Consider the following 14,848-nt stretch of genomic DNA (forward strand, 5'->3'; position numbering starts at 1 on the left):
ACTTATAAGTGAGTTTTGGTCGCCTAAAACTTAATGGAGTGTGTACACACTCACTTATAAATTAGTGCTAATTCCTAAGGCTAGGTTTATGACCAATACTTACCACGTGTCACATGCCACATAACCATGTTAACAGATAGTTCCACATGCACGGTTCACGGACGAGCATCGCCTTACTCGGAACTACACATTTCTCAAGCAAGCATGAACAGCATGCAATTTCAATTGCAAGCAAGCACATAAACAATATCACATGAGTGGCATTAATCCTCGGCATATGCAACTGCCATGGACACCAGTCCAATGTACATACATAATGAGAAAGCAGGGGTGGACTAATTGGGGGGCTAAATGGTGACATCCCCCGGCTTCTAAACAATTGTCTGCAACTGAAAAGCATTCAAATACGTTTGAAGGAAATGCGGCAATCTCTGAAGAACTCTTTATCTACCCATCTAGCATCAATGGAAAGAAAGTTCTTAAACTTCACAAGGTAATGCGTGACAACTTTGTCTACAGCAAGCATAGTTGCCACACGTTTTTTGAAACGCGTTTTTGAAACGTGTTTGAAACGTTTCAAAAACGTTTCAAACAAATTTCCAAAAGTTTTTTAAAAGTTTTTTTCAAATTTTTTTTCAGGTGTTTTTTCCAGGTTTTTTTTAGGGGGGTGTCCATAAATTTATGTTTGGTACAGTTTAATGCTAAAATCTACATTCAACTTTCATATACATGAATCATGATACATCATGAATGATGAATCCATGATTCAAATTTCATACTGAATCCTGATTCTTAATACATCATACATGATTACAATTTACATCATACAATGATCATACATGTAACATGAATCATGATACATCATACATGATACATGGCAGTCTTCAGGAATCAGGAATTAGATCATAGATGGCAAAAACCCATATAATTATTAATAGCATAACCAGTTTGAAGTTACAAGTTACAACTTACAACATACTAAGCAACATACTAAGCACTAGTGAATAGTGTCAAATGATAAATCTGAAATCTGAAATACAGATGTCTGTACCGAAAGACCAAATACAAAAACTCTGAAAAAACAAATGGTCTCCAATGTCTGGAGTCTGGACTCTCAACTCTAGACTCAAGTGTCAAGAGTCAAGAGTCACTAGTAGTAACTAGTAACTACTCAGCATCCTCCTCCTCTGAGGAATGTGAGTCTGTGTCGTAAGAAGATGAAGCCTCAGCCTCAGCCTCAGCACTCGTAGATGCATGATCTGCTGATGTCGGTGCCCGTGATCGTGTCATAGTAGCTGGTGCCATCATCTCCTCGTATAGCATGGCATAGATGTCGCGCTCCTCAGCAGGGATCTCTGGTACGTCCTTCACTTTCTCTATGTCGATCTTGTCGACATTCACTTGGCGCGGCTCAATGGGATTGCCTTGCTGCTCAATTAAACGGAGGTTGCAATGACAATACACCAACCGTTCTAATTGAGCAGTGGACAATTTGTTCCTCTTCTTTGTATGGAAGAGGGCCCATGTGCTCCAGTTTCTCTCACATGGACCAGAGCTGCAATCCTGTGAGAGGACTCGTAATGCAAGGCGTTTCTGTCAAAAGATAACAGAAAACTTTATAAATAATAAGAAGAAACAACTTATATAAGTTGTAAGTACTAAGTTGTTACTTCAAAGTGCAAACTTATTACATGTAAGTTGTAACTTGTCAGTGGGCACTTACCAGAACTGGAGTACCGATGCCATATTTCTCCCACCAAGAGACTGGCTGAAGCTGAGTCTCTCTCAAAACTGCAGTGGCTCTCCCAAAGGCATGACTCCCATTCCGAAATACTAGGAGCTCATCCTCTAACTTCCTGAGGAGCTGAACATCACCTCCAGTCCAGGTCTGGATGTAAGACTGCCATCCCTCTTCTAGCTCCTCATTGTTGAACTGCTCCTCATTCCGCCATAGTGGGTGTAGTATATGGGCAACCGCATGGATTGGCCTATGAAACCAATCCCATCTACGGTTCCACACCTCCCTGATGTCCTGGATCCTGTTCAACGACACTTGGAAGCATGGAATTAATATCAATGTATAATGTGGCCACTGGCAACTAAAAGAACAACAATGACATACAATGATACATACCTCTCAGCTGATAGTATAGTGCATCGATCTAGGGCCTCTCCAATGCGGTCCATGAACTCATATAAGAGTCCAAGGGTGCTGCCCTCCATGTCCGTAATGCGAAGCACACTATATATAGGCTGAGTGGCCGTGACAAGTGCAAGGGCCTCAGCCCACCAAGTGTCTCGCATTACCGCGCGCACAAATGCTACTGCCTTGGGATGCTCTCTATCATCCCATGCCATCCACTCCTGAGAGACAACAGTGCGGAGTAAACCTGTACGGACCCGCACAAGCCTCTCAACCACAATGAGCATGTAAGCAAACCTGGTGTTTGAGGGCTTCAACAACTCCAAATCACTGTGTGCACGAAACATAGCTAAAACCTTTGGCCTCTTGGTGACAAACTTCACCATGCTCCGAGAAGTACTAAAGAGGTCGGCAATCCACCCAATTTTGGCCACATCCTCTATCAAGAGGTCCAAGCTGTGTGATGCACATGGAGTCCACACTATCTTTGGAAACTCATCCTCTAACATCCTGCCCATAGATACACAATTTGACCCATTATCTGTAACTACCTGCACTATGTTCTCTGGGCCAATCTCTAGCACTGCCTCACGCAAATGTCTCCATATGAATGCTCCAGTAACAACTGTACCTGGAACCGAGGCATCAATGGCACGCAAAAACATTGTGCCCTTACAACAGGACACCAAAATGTTATATACATTTCTCTTTCTCATGTCTGTCCAGCCATCACAAAGCAATGTGCATCCATATTTCTGCCAGGTTGCCTTCAAAGGCTCCATCTCAAGCTCCACTGCCTTCTTCTCCTTCCTTAAGTGGGTTTTGCGAAGGGACTCATAAGATGGACCCTCCCACTCATACCCAATGCGGCTGATAGCTTTAATGGCCTTCTTCCAACGAGGAGTACGCACGACGTGAAATGACAAAGCGCATTGTATAAACAACTTTGTCAATTCACGTGTGGCCTCCTTGACAGCTTGCTTTTGTATGCCTGCTTTAATGCCTGCCCTCTTTAGAGAAGGCACGGTGGGCAATGAAGATCTGTGGGCTACAGGAATGGAGCTAGACCCACCTGCTTGACTCTGCAAATCATCCTCTGTCCTAGCTCTTTTGGACACATCACCTACAGAATCTGTATCCTGTACATCATCATCAATAGGCTGAATTCCCTTTGCTGCTTCATGTTCTCTCTTCCATTGCTGAAGAGACGCTACAACCTCTCTTGGTACTTGACTGCAAGGGCCAATGCCTTCCCCTCTTACTCCTGTAAAATGGGCCTTTACCCTAATAATAGACCCACCTGACACTTTGGCACAAAAATTGCATTTCCACCTTTCTGTGCCTGAACCCCCATATCTGCTCACAGGAGTTACGTGGTTCCACATGGCATCCTTAGCCCGAGGCATGATGAATGAATGAAGAAATTTGGGCAACCTGGCAAGAAATGCCCAAATTTCAAATCTGAAATTTGGTCCAAAATCAGAAAAAATCAGCATTTAGGGTTATTAAAAACCTGAGAAGCAGGGTGCGTAGGGGCCGGAGGAGTAGGCTTGGTGCGTAGGCAAGGTGTGCATGCACCAATGTAGGCAACCTGGCAAAAAATGCCCAAATTTCAAATCTGAAATTTGGTCCAAAATCAGAAAAAATCAGGATTTAGGGTTAGTACAAACCTGTTACCTACGGTGCGTAGGGGCCGGGGGAGAAGGACTGGTGCGTAGGTAGGGGTGCAAGCAAACCTGGAAGACTTCAAAGGCTGGAAACGTCTCTTTCAAGCGTCACTTTCAAAACTGAAATGCCAGGAGATACTGCATCGTACGTTTTCTATCATAAAAAAAAACTGGCCCAGCAAAAAAACGCGTTTCAAACGTTTGAAACGTTTGCACGTTTCAAACGAGTAGCCTAAAGTTTGAAACGCGTTTTTTTGCAACTATGACAGCAAGCTTGTGTTCCTTGTGATACACAATTTGCTTTGGCTTTAAAATCTCTTCAAGCTCATCCAGTTGTGGTGAATTCTCAATGATTGGTTCATTGGGCTCCGTTCTACATATTTGCGAAGGAGACTCACATGAAAAGTATTGTGTATATGCCAATGACTAGGCAATGCTAACCTAAAAGCCACTTCATTGATCTTCTCGATCACTTGAAAAGGTCCATAGTATCTCGTTGCAAGCTTAGGGTATGCACTCTCTTTGCCAGGCCTCTTTGCAAGTCTTGCTTTCTTAAATTTCAGTAATACCCAATCATTCTCTTTCACATCAAATTGCCTTTTATGCTTGTCAACAGCCTTTCTATGCTTGTCTTGTGACCTAACAAGGGCTGTCTGCACCTGAGCTGTAAGATCCCCCTGTTCCCACCGAGCAACGGATTCGGGTACTAGCAGCGGAAGTAGCACTTCTCGCGCGGGACAGGGGTCCCACATTCGGGGCCTCACCCACGGATATCCGGATAAGAGACTAATCCGTCGGTTGTTCCAAAACCGAACCCGGAAAAACTTCCTTTACCGGAAAGCACGGGCGATTCCACCAGGATAATTTTTTTACTCTAACGTAGTCAAGATCATTTTTGATCGAGCTGATCCAATTACATCTATAAGATACTTGGTCAGATCAAGGAAGAAACTTGCACTTGGATCATTGGGATCAACGCTTTTTTTCCCATTCAAGAGGCACAGCCGTTGATTCCTATCCATAGAACAGTTACTGTTCGGGATTTATTTTATCTATCGTAAAAAACAAAAGTTTGAGCGGATTCATCAGTCCAGCCTAACCCCATCCAATCCCATGGGTTAGCCAACCGCCCAACCACTGTAGTGATGGGATCCAATTAATAATTTGGTTAGGTTTTGTCCCGGGTACCAAGGAAAAGAGTTCCAAGGTCCCCTAGCCGGATGTTCATGCAAAATAAAACTAGTCACACCACTCACACACCCAATATGAAATTGCCTTTTCACAGATTCAACCAGTTTAAAACAATCCTTTAATAAAACCATAGTATCACTGATCACCATCTTCCAATTTATCCAGTTGATTCTTAATTTTCCCATCATTCCTTCATCAGAGTATCTATGGCATCATTGGCAACTAGGACGCTCACCACCTGTCCACTCAGGGACCGTTTCCTAATCCCTAGCCCATAATACTCGGCAATATAATCACTTATCAAGATGGACTCTCGTTGAAGATCAGCAAGATCAACCAACAGATCCATATAAAGAGCCATGGACTCATCCATTGAAGACCAGCAAGGTCAATCAACCAGATCCATGCCCGATTTCAGAAAACAACTCCTACTCTTGTTCCAATATCTTCCTCGACGCACGTGTGGGTATCCTAGGCGACCCAGAGTCCGAGCACCGTATGGTCAGCACCCTCTAGGATCCTTCGCAGGTGACCTAGCGCTTCACTCATAGGCCGCTTCCTTGGCCCCTCATCCACCGTACCGGAAGCTCACCATTTTAATCGCACCGAGGCTGGTCAAGACCTCGGCCGACCTTGCTACGCGAGACGTCCTTCATTGACTCTCCGTCAGCAGTTGCAACTTTATCATCACGACCTTAATCACAAGACGGTCAAAATGCTCTCCCGAGCATTCTTGACATAAAACAATCATTTACAAACAACATTTACAAACAGTTTACAAATACAATTTCTATATTAACTCTCATTTTTCCACATTATCCCTCATCAACCCACCTTACTTATTCTACATTCCATATCCACATTCACATCCATACCTCCACATCTACATGCATACATTCATATCTACATGCATACATCCACAACTCCATGCATACATCCACATCCACATTCACATTCACATTCACATCCATACATTTACATCTACATGCATACATCCACCTCCACATTCACATTCACATCCACATCTATACATCTACACCTATACGTCTATACATCTACATCTACATGCATACATCCAACTCCACATCTACATCCACATCTACATGCATACATCCACCTCCACATCTACATCCACATCTACATCTACATGTATACATCCACCTTCACATCCACATCTACTTCTATACATCTACATCTACATCTACATGCATACATCCACATCTCCATTCACATCTACATCTATACATCTACATCTACATGCATCCATCCACCTCCACATCTACATCTACATCTACATCTATATATCTACATCCACATGCATACATCCACATCTCCATTCACATCTACATCTATACATCTACATCTACATGCATCCATCCACCTCCACATCCATTCCACCAACACATGGTAGCAACAATCTGCAAGAGAGCACGTAAGACGAGAACACTGCACAGGATATGTGAACATAGAGTCCGGTTCCTCCCTCTTGCTACTTACTTCCATATTTAAGCATCAAACCTTACCAATTGCAAGTAGAGTTGATGATAGCGGAAGTCTTTACGATGGAAGCGTTTGGAGTGTTGAAATCTTCGATTTGTTGCGATCCTTCGTGACAAAAGTCTTCAAGAGGATGAAAGGAACTGTGGGAAAGCTTCCCCTATGGTTCAACTTGAGAAAAGAAGGTTGAAATTAGGATTTTCAATAAAAAGACCAGAAATTACAGCAAAAATAAGAGCTGTTTTATTGAATTTCAGTCATCATTGGGAGTGTGTGGGAGAGTGAACAACACCTGGAAACACTCTTGGAAGCTTGGAAAACACACTAGAAAGCTTGGACAATGGAGTTGGGAAGGAGAAAGTGTAGAAAATACAGCCAAAGAGGCCTCATGAAGCGGGCACCTACTTCTAGAGAGAGGGACGAGAGTGAGTGCGTTGTCCACTCTAGGTGTCAGGTAGAGAGGACAAGTGCCTTGTGGTGCAAGCTAGAGCGGACACACGGCTGGTTGCTCCATTTGTACGAAGGGGATAAGGTTTGTACGGTGGGCATTTGGTTTTGTCCACCTCGGGACATCAGTGTGTGCGAACACAGGGTTGGTCATAACAAAACTTAATGAAGTGTGTGCACACTTGCTTATAAATTAGTGCTAATTCTTAAGGCTAGGTTTATGACCAATACTTACCACGTGTCACATGCCACATAACCATGTCAGCAGATAGTTCCACACGCATGGTTCATGGGCGGGCGTCCCCTTGCCTAGAACTACATAGTGGTCGGGCAAGTATGAAAACATGATGCAATTTCAATTGCTAGCAAGCACATAAAGATGCCATGCAATGTAGCATTGGTATGTACAATCCCCGTTCATGAGACTAAACCAAAATAGACGTGCTGCGCAAGCAAGTACATGAGGTACCAAACCCAATGGAACTCCAATCCTCCAAGCATTTTCGGGCATGTACTTACAGGCATAAGTCCCAACGGAAAGCTAAGTCCACAGTATCACATGAGTGGCATCAATCCTCGGCATATGCAACTGCCATGAACGCCAATCCAATGTACATACATAATGAGAAAGCATGGGGGGCCCAAATGGTGACACAGTTGGTAAGAAAGATCCCTCTCTGGGGGGAGGGGAGGGGGGGTGCAACTTCCGTCCCTAGTGTTGTGTCATGTGCAAAGTTATCTTTTGGTTTTTACATGATGTATATGTTCTTGATATTTATGACATATGTATTGGAATATGTCTATGATGTGCTGGATGTTGAATGTGTGCTGCGCTTTGGCTAATAGTTATGTATTCACGTGCCTATTTGTGACATATGCAATTTATTCATCAATTTGCGGCATATTCTCCTTTCGCTAAGCGTTCAGATTCTCAAGACCGAGTCCACCTGGCAGCATTTCACCTCTTTGGCGAAGCGGGTACGTGGCGGCAACATTGGTCCAGTCTACATGTAGACTTGATCACAGGGGCTCCTTAGTATGTATGGGACACCTCGTGTCTGTCCTCAAAAAACGGTTTTTACCTCCCCAATACATGACCAACCTTGAGGATGAGTTCTACTCTCCCAAAATGGGTTCTAGTACTGACATACTATAACAGAGTTATCATGTTAGCATAATAGTTTGGAGGATAAAGTGAAATAGTTCATTAGTGCTAAAGGATTACCTCATGGCGCAACTCCCACCTAGTCGCCTTGAGGATCATCGCATTGAGTTGGTCCCTGGGATAGGACCACCCAAGAAGTTCCCCCATCGCCTTGAGGATCATCGCATTGAGTTGGTCCCCGGGATAGGACCACCCAAGAAGTTCCCCTATTGCCTTTCTAAGGCATTGGAGGGCGAACTGGAGCAGCAGCTTTTCGAATTACTTTGAGTTGGATTTATCTGACCTCATGCTCGCCCTTTGCTGTACCTATCTTATTTGTGTAAAAAGGAAAGACAAGTCTGCACGATTAGGTGTGGACTAAAGGGTACTCAATAAGCTCACATCGAAAAACAGGTTTTTAATGCCAAGGATTGAGTATCCTTGAGTGACTCAATGGTGACGTTCCAAAAACAGCCTTTAGGATTGAACGTGGATACTACGAGTTTTTGGTGATGCCATTCGGACTAACCAATGCACCGGCAACATTTAACAAGATGTTGTCTTGGATTTTTGTGGAGCTCATTGGAAAGTGTGTGTTCATCTTTTGAGATGTTATACTTATCTTTTCTCCAACTGTAGAGCAGCATGAGCAGGATGGCGAAAAGGTCTTGCAACTATTGCGAGACAATAAGCTCTACATCAATGCAAAAAAGAGCGAATAAAGGAAAGACAAGTCCGCACGATTAGGTGTGGACTAAAGGGTACTCAATAAGCTCACATCGAAAAACAGGTTTTTAATGCCAAGGATTGAGTATCCTTGAGTGACTCAATGGTGCGAAGTTCTTTTTGAAGATATATCTCAAGAGTGGCCATCATCAGGTTCGGATCTTTACGTTTGACGTTCCAAAAACAGCCTTTAGGATTGAACGTGGATACTACGAGTTTTTGGTGATGCCATTCGGACTAACCAATGCACCGGCAACATTTAACAAGATGATGTCTTGGATTTTTGTGGAGCTCATTGGAAAGTGTGTGTTCATCTTTTGAGATGTTATACTTATCTGTTCTGCAACTGTAGAGCAGCATGAGCAAGATGGCGAAAAGGTCTTGCAACTATTGCGAGACAATAAGCTCTACATCAATGCAAAAAAGAGCGAATTTGGACTAGAAGAAATTCACTATCTGGGATATGTCATCAGCGCAGATAGGATTAGCCTTGATCCTGAAAAGGTAAGGGCAATGCTTGAATGGGATGTTCCCAAAAATGCTCAGGAGATGTGCTTGTTTGAAGGTCTCTGTCAAGCATACAGTTCACACACGGACAAATTTTCCGACCTTGCAGCACCTCTCATAAATTTGCTCAAGGGCATGAAAATGTGTCGGCAGAAAGGGTCCGTCACGGGCAAAGCACTTGAGGCATTCCATGCAATGAAGAAAGTTGTCTTTGAGTCTCCGGTTCTCAAGTTGCCTTCAAGGGATGATCCTTTTGAGGTGATTATTGACTCTAATAATTTAGCCATAGTAGCTGTCCTCTAGCATGAAGGGTGCCTAGTGGCCTATTATAGCTGGAAATTAAATGACGCAAAAAATAATTAATCTCTGTATGACAAAGAGTTATTGGGGGTGATGGTGGCTCTTAAGCATTGAAAACCTTTCCTATACGGGAGGGAGCTCACAATCAAGACAGATCATCAGGCACTTAAATGGTTGCAAACCATGCCTGGTGTCCAATGGAGTGACAGACAAGCCAGATCTTCTCGTAGTTTGGAGGTATGATTGAATACATTTTTGGCAAGAATTGTTGGGGTAAAGGCATTATGCCCACCCTTATAGTGTGTACTAGCCCATAAGTTTTATAGTACATAGTACACTTAGTACTTTTAATGTACTAAGTGCACTATGTGTGTACTAGAGCAAATATACTGTGAGTTGACTTATCCCGACACATCTCTCTCTCTCTCTCTCCCTTCTTCTTTGTGTATGTCTCCCACATGAAACCCTAACTCTCTCCCTTCAACTGGTATCTGCAGGTGAGGATTGGTGTGTTGCTTCTGCTGAAGCTTCAGGGCACGATTGGAGCTGTTGATCCCTGTCGGCGAGATTTGAAGCCTCTCCTCCTTTTGGCCCACATTCTCATCGCTTCCAGCTGACCAGGCCGTCAAGACTACAGGAGCTGCTACATGGGGTAAGCAAACCTGCTGACCTGTAAGCCGTGCCCACAACAGGCAACCTTCTCGCAGTGAGATGAGCACCGAGCACTGTAAGCGTTCCGACAGGCACATAGAAGGCCAGACGATGCTGTCCCGACGCAATAACCATGTCTCTGAAGACGCAAAGTGCGAAGAACTGAAACTCATCGAGGGTTAAGGTCTGCTTGCCTGCGCCGGCGAGGCCTTCTAGACGGACGGTTCGATTTACATCGAATTGAGAAGGAGGCGAGGGCAGCCATTTCTCCTTCAGCAGAGCGGCGGGGTCATCATCATCATCGTCTCGCTGGAGCTGCTGTTGTTTTGAGGGGATGCGATGGTAGATGCGGCAGCTTGCGGCGGCAGCTAGCTGGTAAACGAAAACACCCGAGGCCGCGTGCTGCGAAATGGCCAGGCACTCTTGGAAGCTGTGTCCACTGCTGCTTGGAACACCACGGACTCTCTTAGCTTTGCTTCCACCTTCTTCGATGCAGACCCGCCCATTACAACCGCCCGTGTGCAGCACTGATTGATCATCGCTTCAGAGGTATTTGCTTCGATTTTGGAATTTGCATGTCCATTATCATCAATTGAGCATGTACAGGTCCAAATGGCTCAGATTTTGAGCAAAATTGGCAACATTGGGTGACATTGGTCACATTTCGGGTCAATTTGCAGGAAATTGGGTGTCAACATTTGGGGCTTTTGATGTAATTGTGCCATTGGGCATTCATACATGCTGTATGATGTGAGCGATCTCACATTCGGGGCAAAATTGCAGGAAATTGGAGTGCAAATCAAAGGGCTTTTGTGCCAATTGGGTTGATTTGCATGTAGGCACTGGCATTTGATGCTTTGGACAATGTGTTGATGCCTGCCAAGCACTCAATGTGCCAGTAAATCAAGGGGCTTTTATGTATTGGGTGTATATGTGGCCAGGGGGAAGCATTGTGAAGACTGTGGATGCCTTCATGTGCATTAATGTACCATTCATGATCAGAAATTGATCTTGAATCAAGGGGCTTTTCAAGATTTTGTGCTTGTTGAGCTTGGCAAAGCAGCAGGAAAGACTTTTATGCCTTGAACCCTCAGAAATCCACTTGCAGTCAAGGGGCTTTTGCCCAATTTCTGTCCGGGACTGTTGTATGCAGTGGTGAGGACTGTCAAAGTCTGATTTTCACTCATTTGGACAGCCAGGAGAGCATTTATTGCTATTGTACTTGCTGGTACAGATTTGGTACAACTTTGTACAAGTTTTGGCATGGCTGTACATTGATTTGAGTGAGGAAAAGGCTCATTTTCAGCCGCTGTACTTGCCGGTACAGATTTGGTACATCATTGGTGAGCACTTAGTACTGTTGTATAGTATTTTGGAAGGGGAACAGAGCACATCTAAGGTGCTGTCATAAATCTGCAGCAACCAGATTTTGGTGATTTTATCACATTCAGTGGGAGGAGAGTTGCATTCGTGCTTCTGCAGTGGGAGATAAACTTTGGGAGAACAACTGTGAGCACTTTGTGTGCTTTGGTGCAGTGTTTGCACATCTTGCAGGGAGTCAGGCATTGACTGTGTCAAAGGTTGCATATTGCTATGGCAACCACAGGTGAGCTCTCTTCATTGCTTCACATCAAAAAACTTGAAGGCTCACATAATTATGATATTTGGCAAACCCAGTGCTATAATGTGTTGCTCCAGAAGAAGCAGCACAAGCCCATCAAAGAAAGGGGTGTAATGCCCGCTTCTCTTACTGCTGAAGAATGGGAAGATATGGATGAGCTGGCAAGATCCACCATCATGTTGTCTGTGTCAGACACTTTACTTTTCAGCATACGTGAAGAGAAGACAGCTTGGGGAATGTGGCAAAGATTGCAGGACTTGTATGCCCAGCAAAGTGCCTCAAGCAAAGTGTATTGGTTGAAGAAACTCATAGGTCTTCAAATGAAGGAAGGGGCGTCTATGACGGCCCATCTAAATGAGTTTAATGGTGTTGTCAGCCAGGTCATCAATCAAAAGTTGGCAATGGACGATGAGTTCAAAGCCACCTTTCTCTTATGCACTTTGCCAGAGAGTTGGGACACATTCAGGACAGCCACTAGCAATTCAAATGCTATGCTGTCATATGCAGATGTGGAGGGTGCTCTCCTTCAAGAGGAGATGAACAGGAAGAACAACTCTGTTGGAAAGTCCAATGCAATGAATGCACGTGGGAGATCCCAGCAAAGGGGTAAAAGCCAAGAACGGGGAAGGAGCAAGTCCCGCTCCAAAAAGGACTTGGAATGCCATTATTGTGGCAAGAAGGGACATTTAAAAAAGCAATGCTACAAATGGAAGAATGATCAAAAGGAAAAGGGCAAAGGCAAAAACAAAGACAAAGATGAAGCCAAAGATGCAAAGCCAAAGGGCAAAAGTGGAGTCAAGATTGAAGAAGTCAGTGCCTTTGCCTCCATATGTGAAACTCAGTGCTATGGACAGCCCACAGTCGGATAGTGACAGGGCTGATATGGCCAAGATTCCGTATGCTTCAGCTTGTGGCAGTCTCATGTATGCCATGGTTGCTACCAGGCCGGACATTGCATTTGTAGTGGGAGTGGTTACTAGATACATGGCCAACCCTGGCAAGAAGCATTGGGAAGCAGTGAAAGGTGTCATGAGATACCTCAAGGGCACACAGGATATGTGCATCTGCTTTGGCAAACAGGATGCATTAGTGCATGGTTACACAGATTCGGATTATGCCGGTCATCCAGATAACCGGAAGTCTACTACCGGCTATGTGTTTACATTCACAGGAGGTGCTGTGTCATGGATATCCTGGATGCAGAAGTGCACTGCCTTACCTACTACAGAGGCCGAGTATATTGCAGCCACAGAGGCTTGCAAGGAGGCATTATGGCTATCTCGGTTAGTGGTTGATTTGGGTTATACAGGGGATATTCCATTGTTGCATTGTGACAGTCAGAGTGCCATCCAGTTGGCAAAGAACCCTGTTTTTCATGCAAAGACGAAGCATGTGGATGTGAAGTATCACTTCATCAGAGAGGTGATAGAGAACAAGCTGATTCAGCTTGTCAAGATTCATACGGATGACAACCCGGCTGATCTGTTGACAAAGAGTTTGCCTCCAGAGCGGTTTGCTCATTGCATACACTTGATGGGCATTGGATGAGGCCAGTTTCAGCCTTGATATGGCCTTGTATATTATCATGTACATGCTGATTTTTCTTTTCTTTCATTTAAGGGCACTTTGCCTTCAAGTGGGAGGTTGTTGGGGTAAAGGCATTATGCCCACCCTTATAGTGTGTACTAGCCCATAAGTTTTATAGTACATAGTACACTTAGTACTTTTAATGTACTAAGTGCACTATGTGTACTAGAGCAAATATACTGTGAGTTGACTTATCCCCACACATCTCTCTCTCTCTCTCTCCCTTCTTCTCTGTGTATGTTTCCCACATGAAACCCTAACTCTCTCCCTTCAAGAATAACCCTATTGCCAGTACTCTAAGTCACAAAGGTACCATCGAAAATTTGCATGAGTTCCCTGTGCTCGAAATGCAGGGAAAAGATTTTTGACGGTATGAAGGCATAGTATGAGGATTCTTTGGAATTCGAGACTCAGTACATATTGGCTCTTCAGTCAAAACCTGGTCACTATACCATCCAAGATGGCTGGTTGTTTTACAAGAACCGACTGTGCATACTAAGGGAAAAGCGATAGGCACTTCTTCATGATGTCCATGACTCTCTCGTCAGAGCTCATTGAGGTATCAACAATACATTGGAGAAGTGTCACGTGCACATCTTAATCCGGTGACATGTAGACATGATTATTCCTTACAGCCGCCTTAAGGGCAAAGTTAGAGGTCGTATATGGGCAGTTTGGAGCCAATTTGGTGGTCCTATAGGTGCTCGGAGGTGCCTAGGACATGCTCCAATGGTTGGGACATATTATGGACACAATATGAACACATTTTATGACATTTTTGATGACTTTTTATGGCTTGAAAAGTGAAAACCGACCTGATTACGACTTGCTATCACTTTACTATATAAAGGCAAGTCATGGGTCATTAATAATCATTCAAAGACAAAGATTGTAGAGCCAAAGTCCAAGGGCATAGAGTCTAACAGATTGGATCGACCAAGTACAACTCCAAATCAACGTTTTCTAGCAGTAAGCATAAGTTCATTCATAGCATTCATAGTCTAGATCTACATTGGATCTATGACAATCATTCTAATTACTCATTCATTCAGTAATATATAGTAGGAGTAGGCTAGGTAAAGAGTCTCTCTCTTCTCCTTCTTGGACCCAAAGCATGCAACTCCTAGACTCTAGGAGAGTTGCTATTTTTGGCAGACTCTAATGGAAATTCCGTTTGTGTCAAAACCTCTAGATTTTCGCAAGGATCAAGACTTATTAAAGCACCTTTGTCAAATTCTTTACGAGTTGGGATATTTTTAGCATAGAAGGTTATGGAAAAATCACTCTTAAATTAAGACATGTGGCATTTAGAATGAGACAAGTGTTCCTACACTTGTCATTTCACCTTACACTTATCAATCTAGCTA

The 14,848-nt window shown here is 43.9% G+C and overlaps 2 protein-coding genes and 1 pseudogene across 4 annotated transcripts in view; 1 reads left to right on the forward strand and 2 right to left on the reverse strand.

Annotated features, from left to right (window-relative positions):
• The window catches only part of LOC147614049 (translocon at the outer membrane of chloroplasts 64-like), a 95,787-nt gene that overhangs the window by 13,162 nt on the left and 67,777 nt on the right, over positions 1–14,848 (forward strand). The gene's annotated exons all lie outside the window — the stretch shown is intronic.
• On the reverse strand, positions 1,055–3,549 carry LOC147614050 (uncharacterized). The gene is made up of 3 exons (XM_086780333.1): positions 2,135–3,549; positions 1,724–2,039; positions 1,055–1,593 (listed from the first exon to the last, which is right to left on the reverse strand). The coding sequence occupies exons 1-3, from the start codon at positions 3,547–3,549 to the stop codon at positions 1,168–1,170; spliced, it is 2,157 nt and encodes a 718-aa protein (XP_086636459.1). The 3' UTR covers positions 1,055–1,167.
• LOC147614051 (uncharacterized) lies at positions 10,223–10,780 on the reverse strand (annotated as a pseudogene).

Source organism: Cibotium barometz, chromosome 42, assembly GCF_041138505.1.
Source record: "Cibotium barometz isolate CiBa-2024 chromosome 42, ASM4113850v1, whole genome shotgun sequence".
Classification (NCBI taxonomy): domain Eukaryota; kingdom Viridiplantae; phylum Streptophyta; class Polypodiopsida; order Cyatheales; family Cibotiaceae; genus Cibotium; species Cibotium barometz.

Excerpts from the sequence above, each read along its gene's own strand:
- LOC147614050 (XM_086780333.1), bottom strand. The coding sequence starts at position 3,549 with ATGCCTCGGGCTAAGGATGCCATGTGGAACCACGTAACTCCTGTGAGC. Across the intron at positions 2,040-2,134 it reads ACTATACTATCAGCTGAGAG|GATCCAGGACATCAGGGAGG; the intron begins GTATGTATCATT and ends GTCGTTGAACAG. Across the intron at positions 1,594-1,723 it reads GCATCGGTACTCCAGTTCTG|AAACGCCTTGCATTACGAGT; the intron begins GTAAGTGCCCAC and ends ATCTTTTGACAG.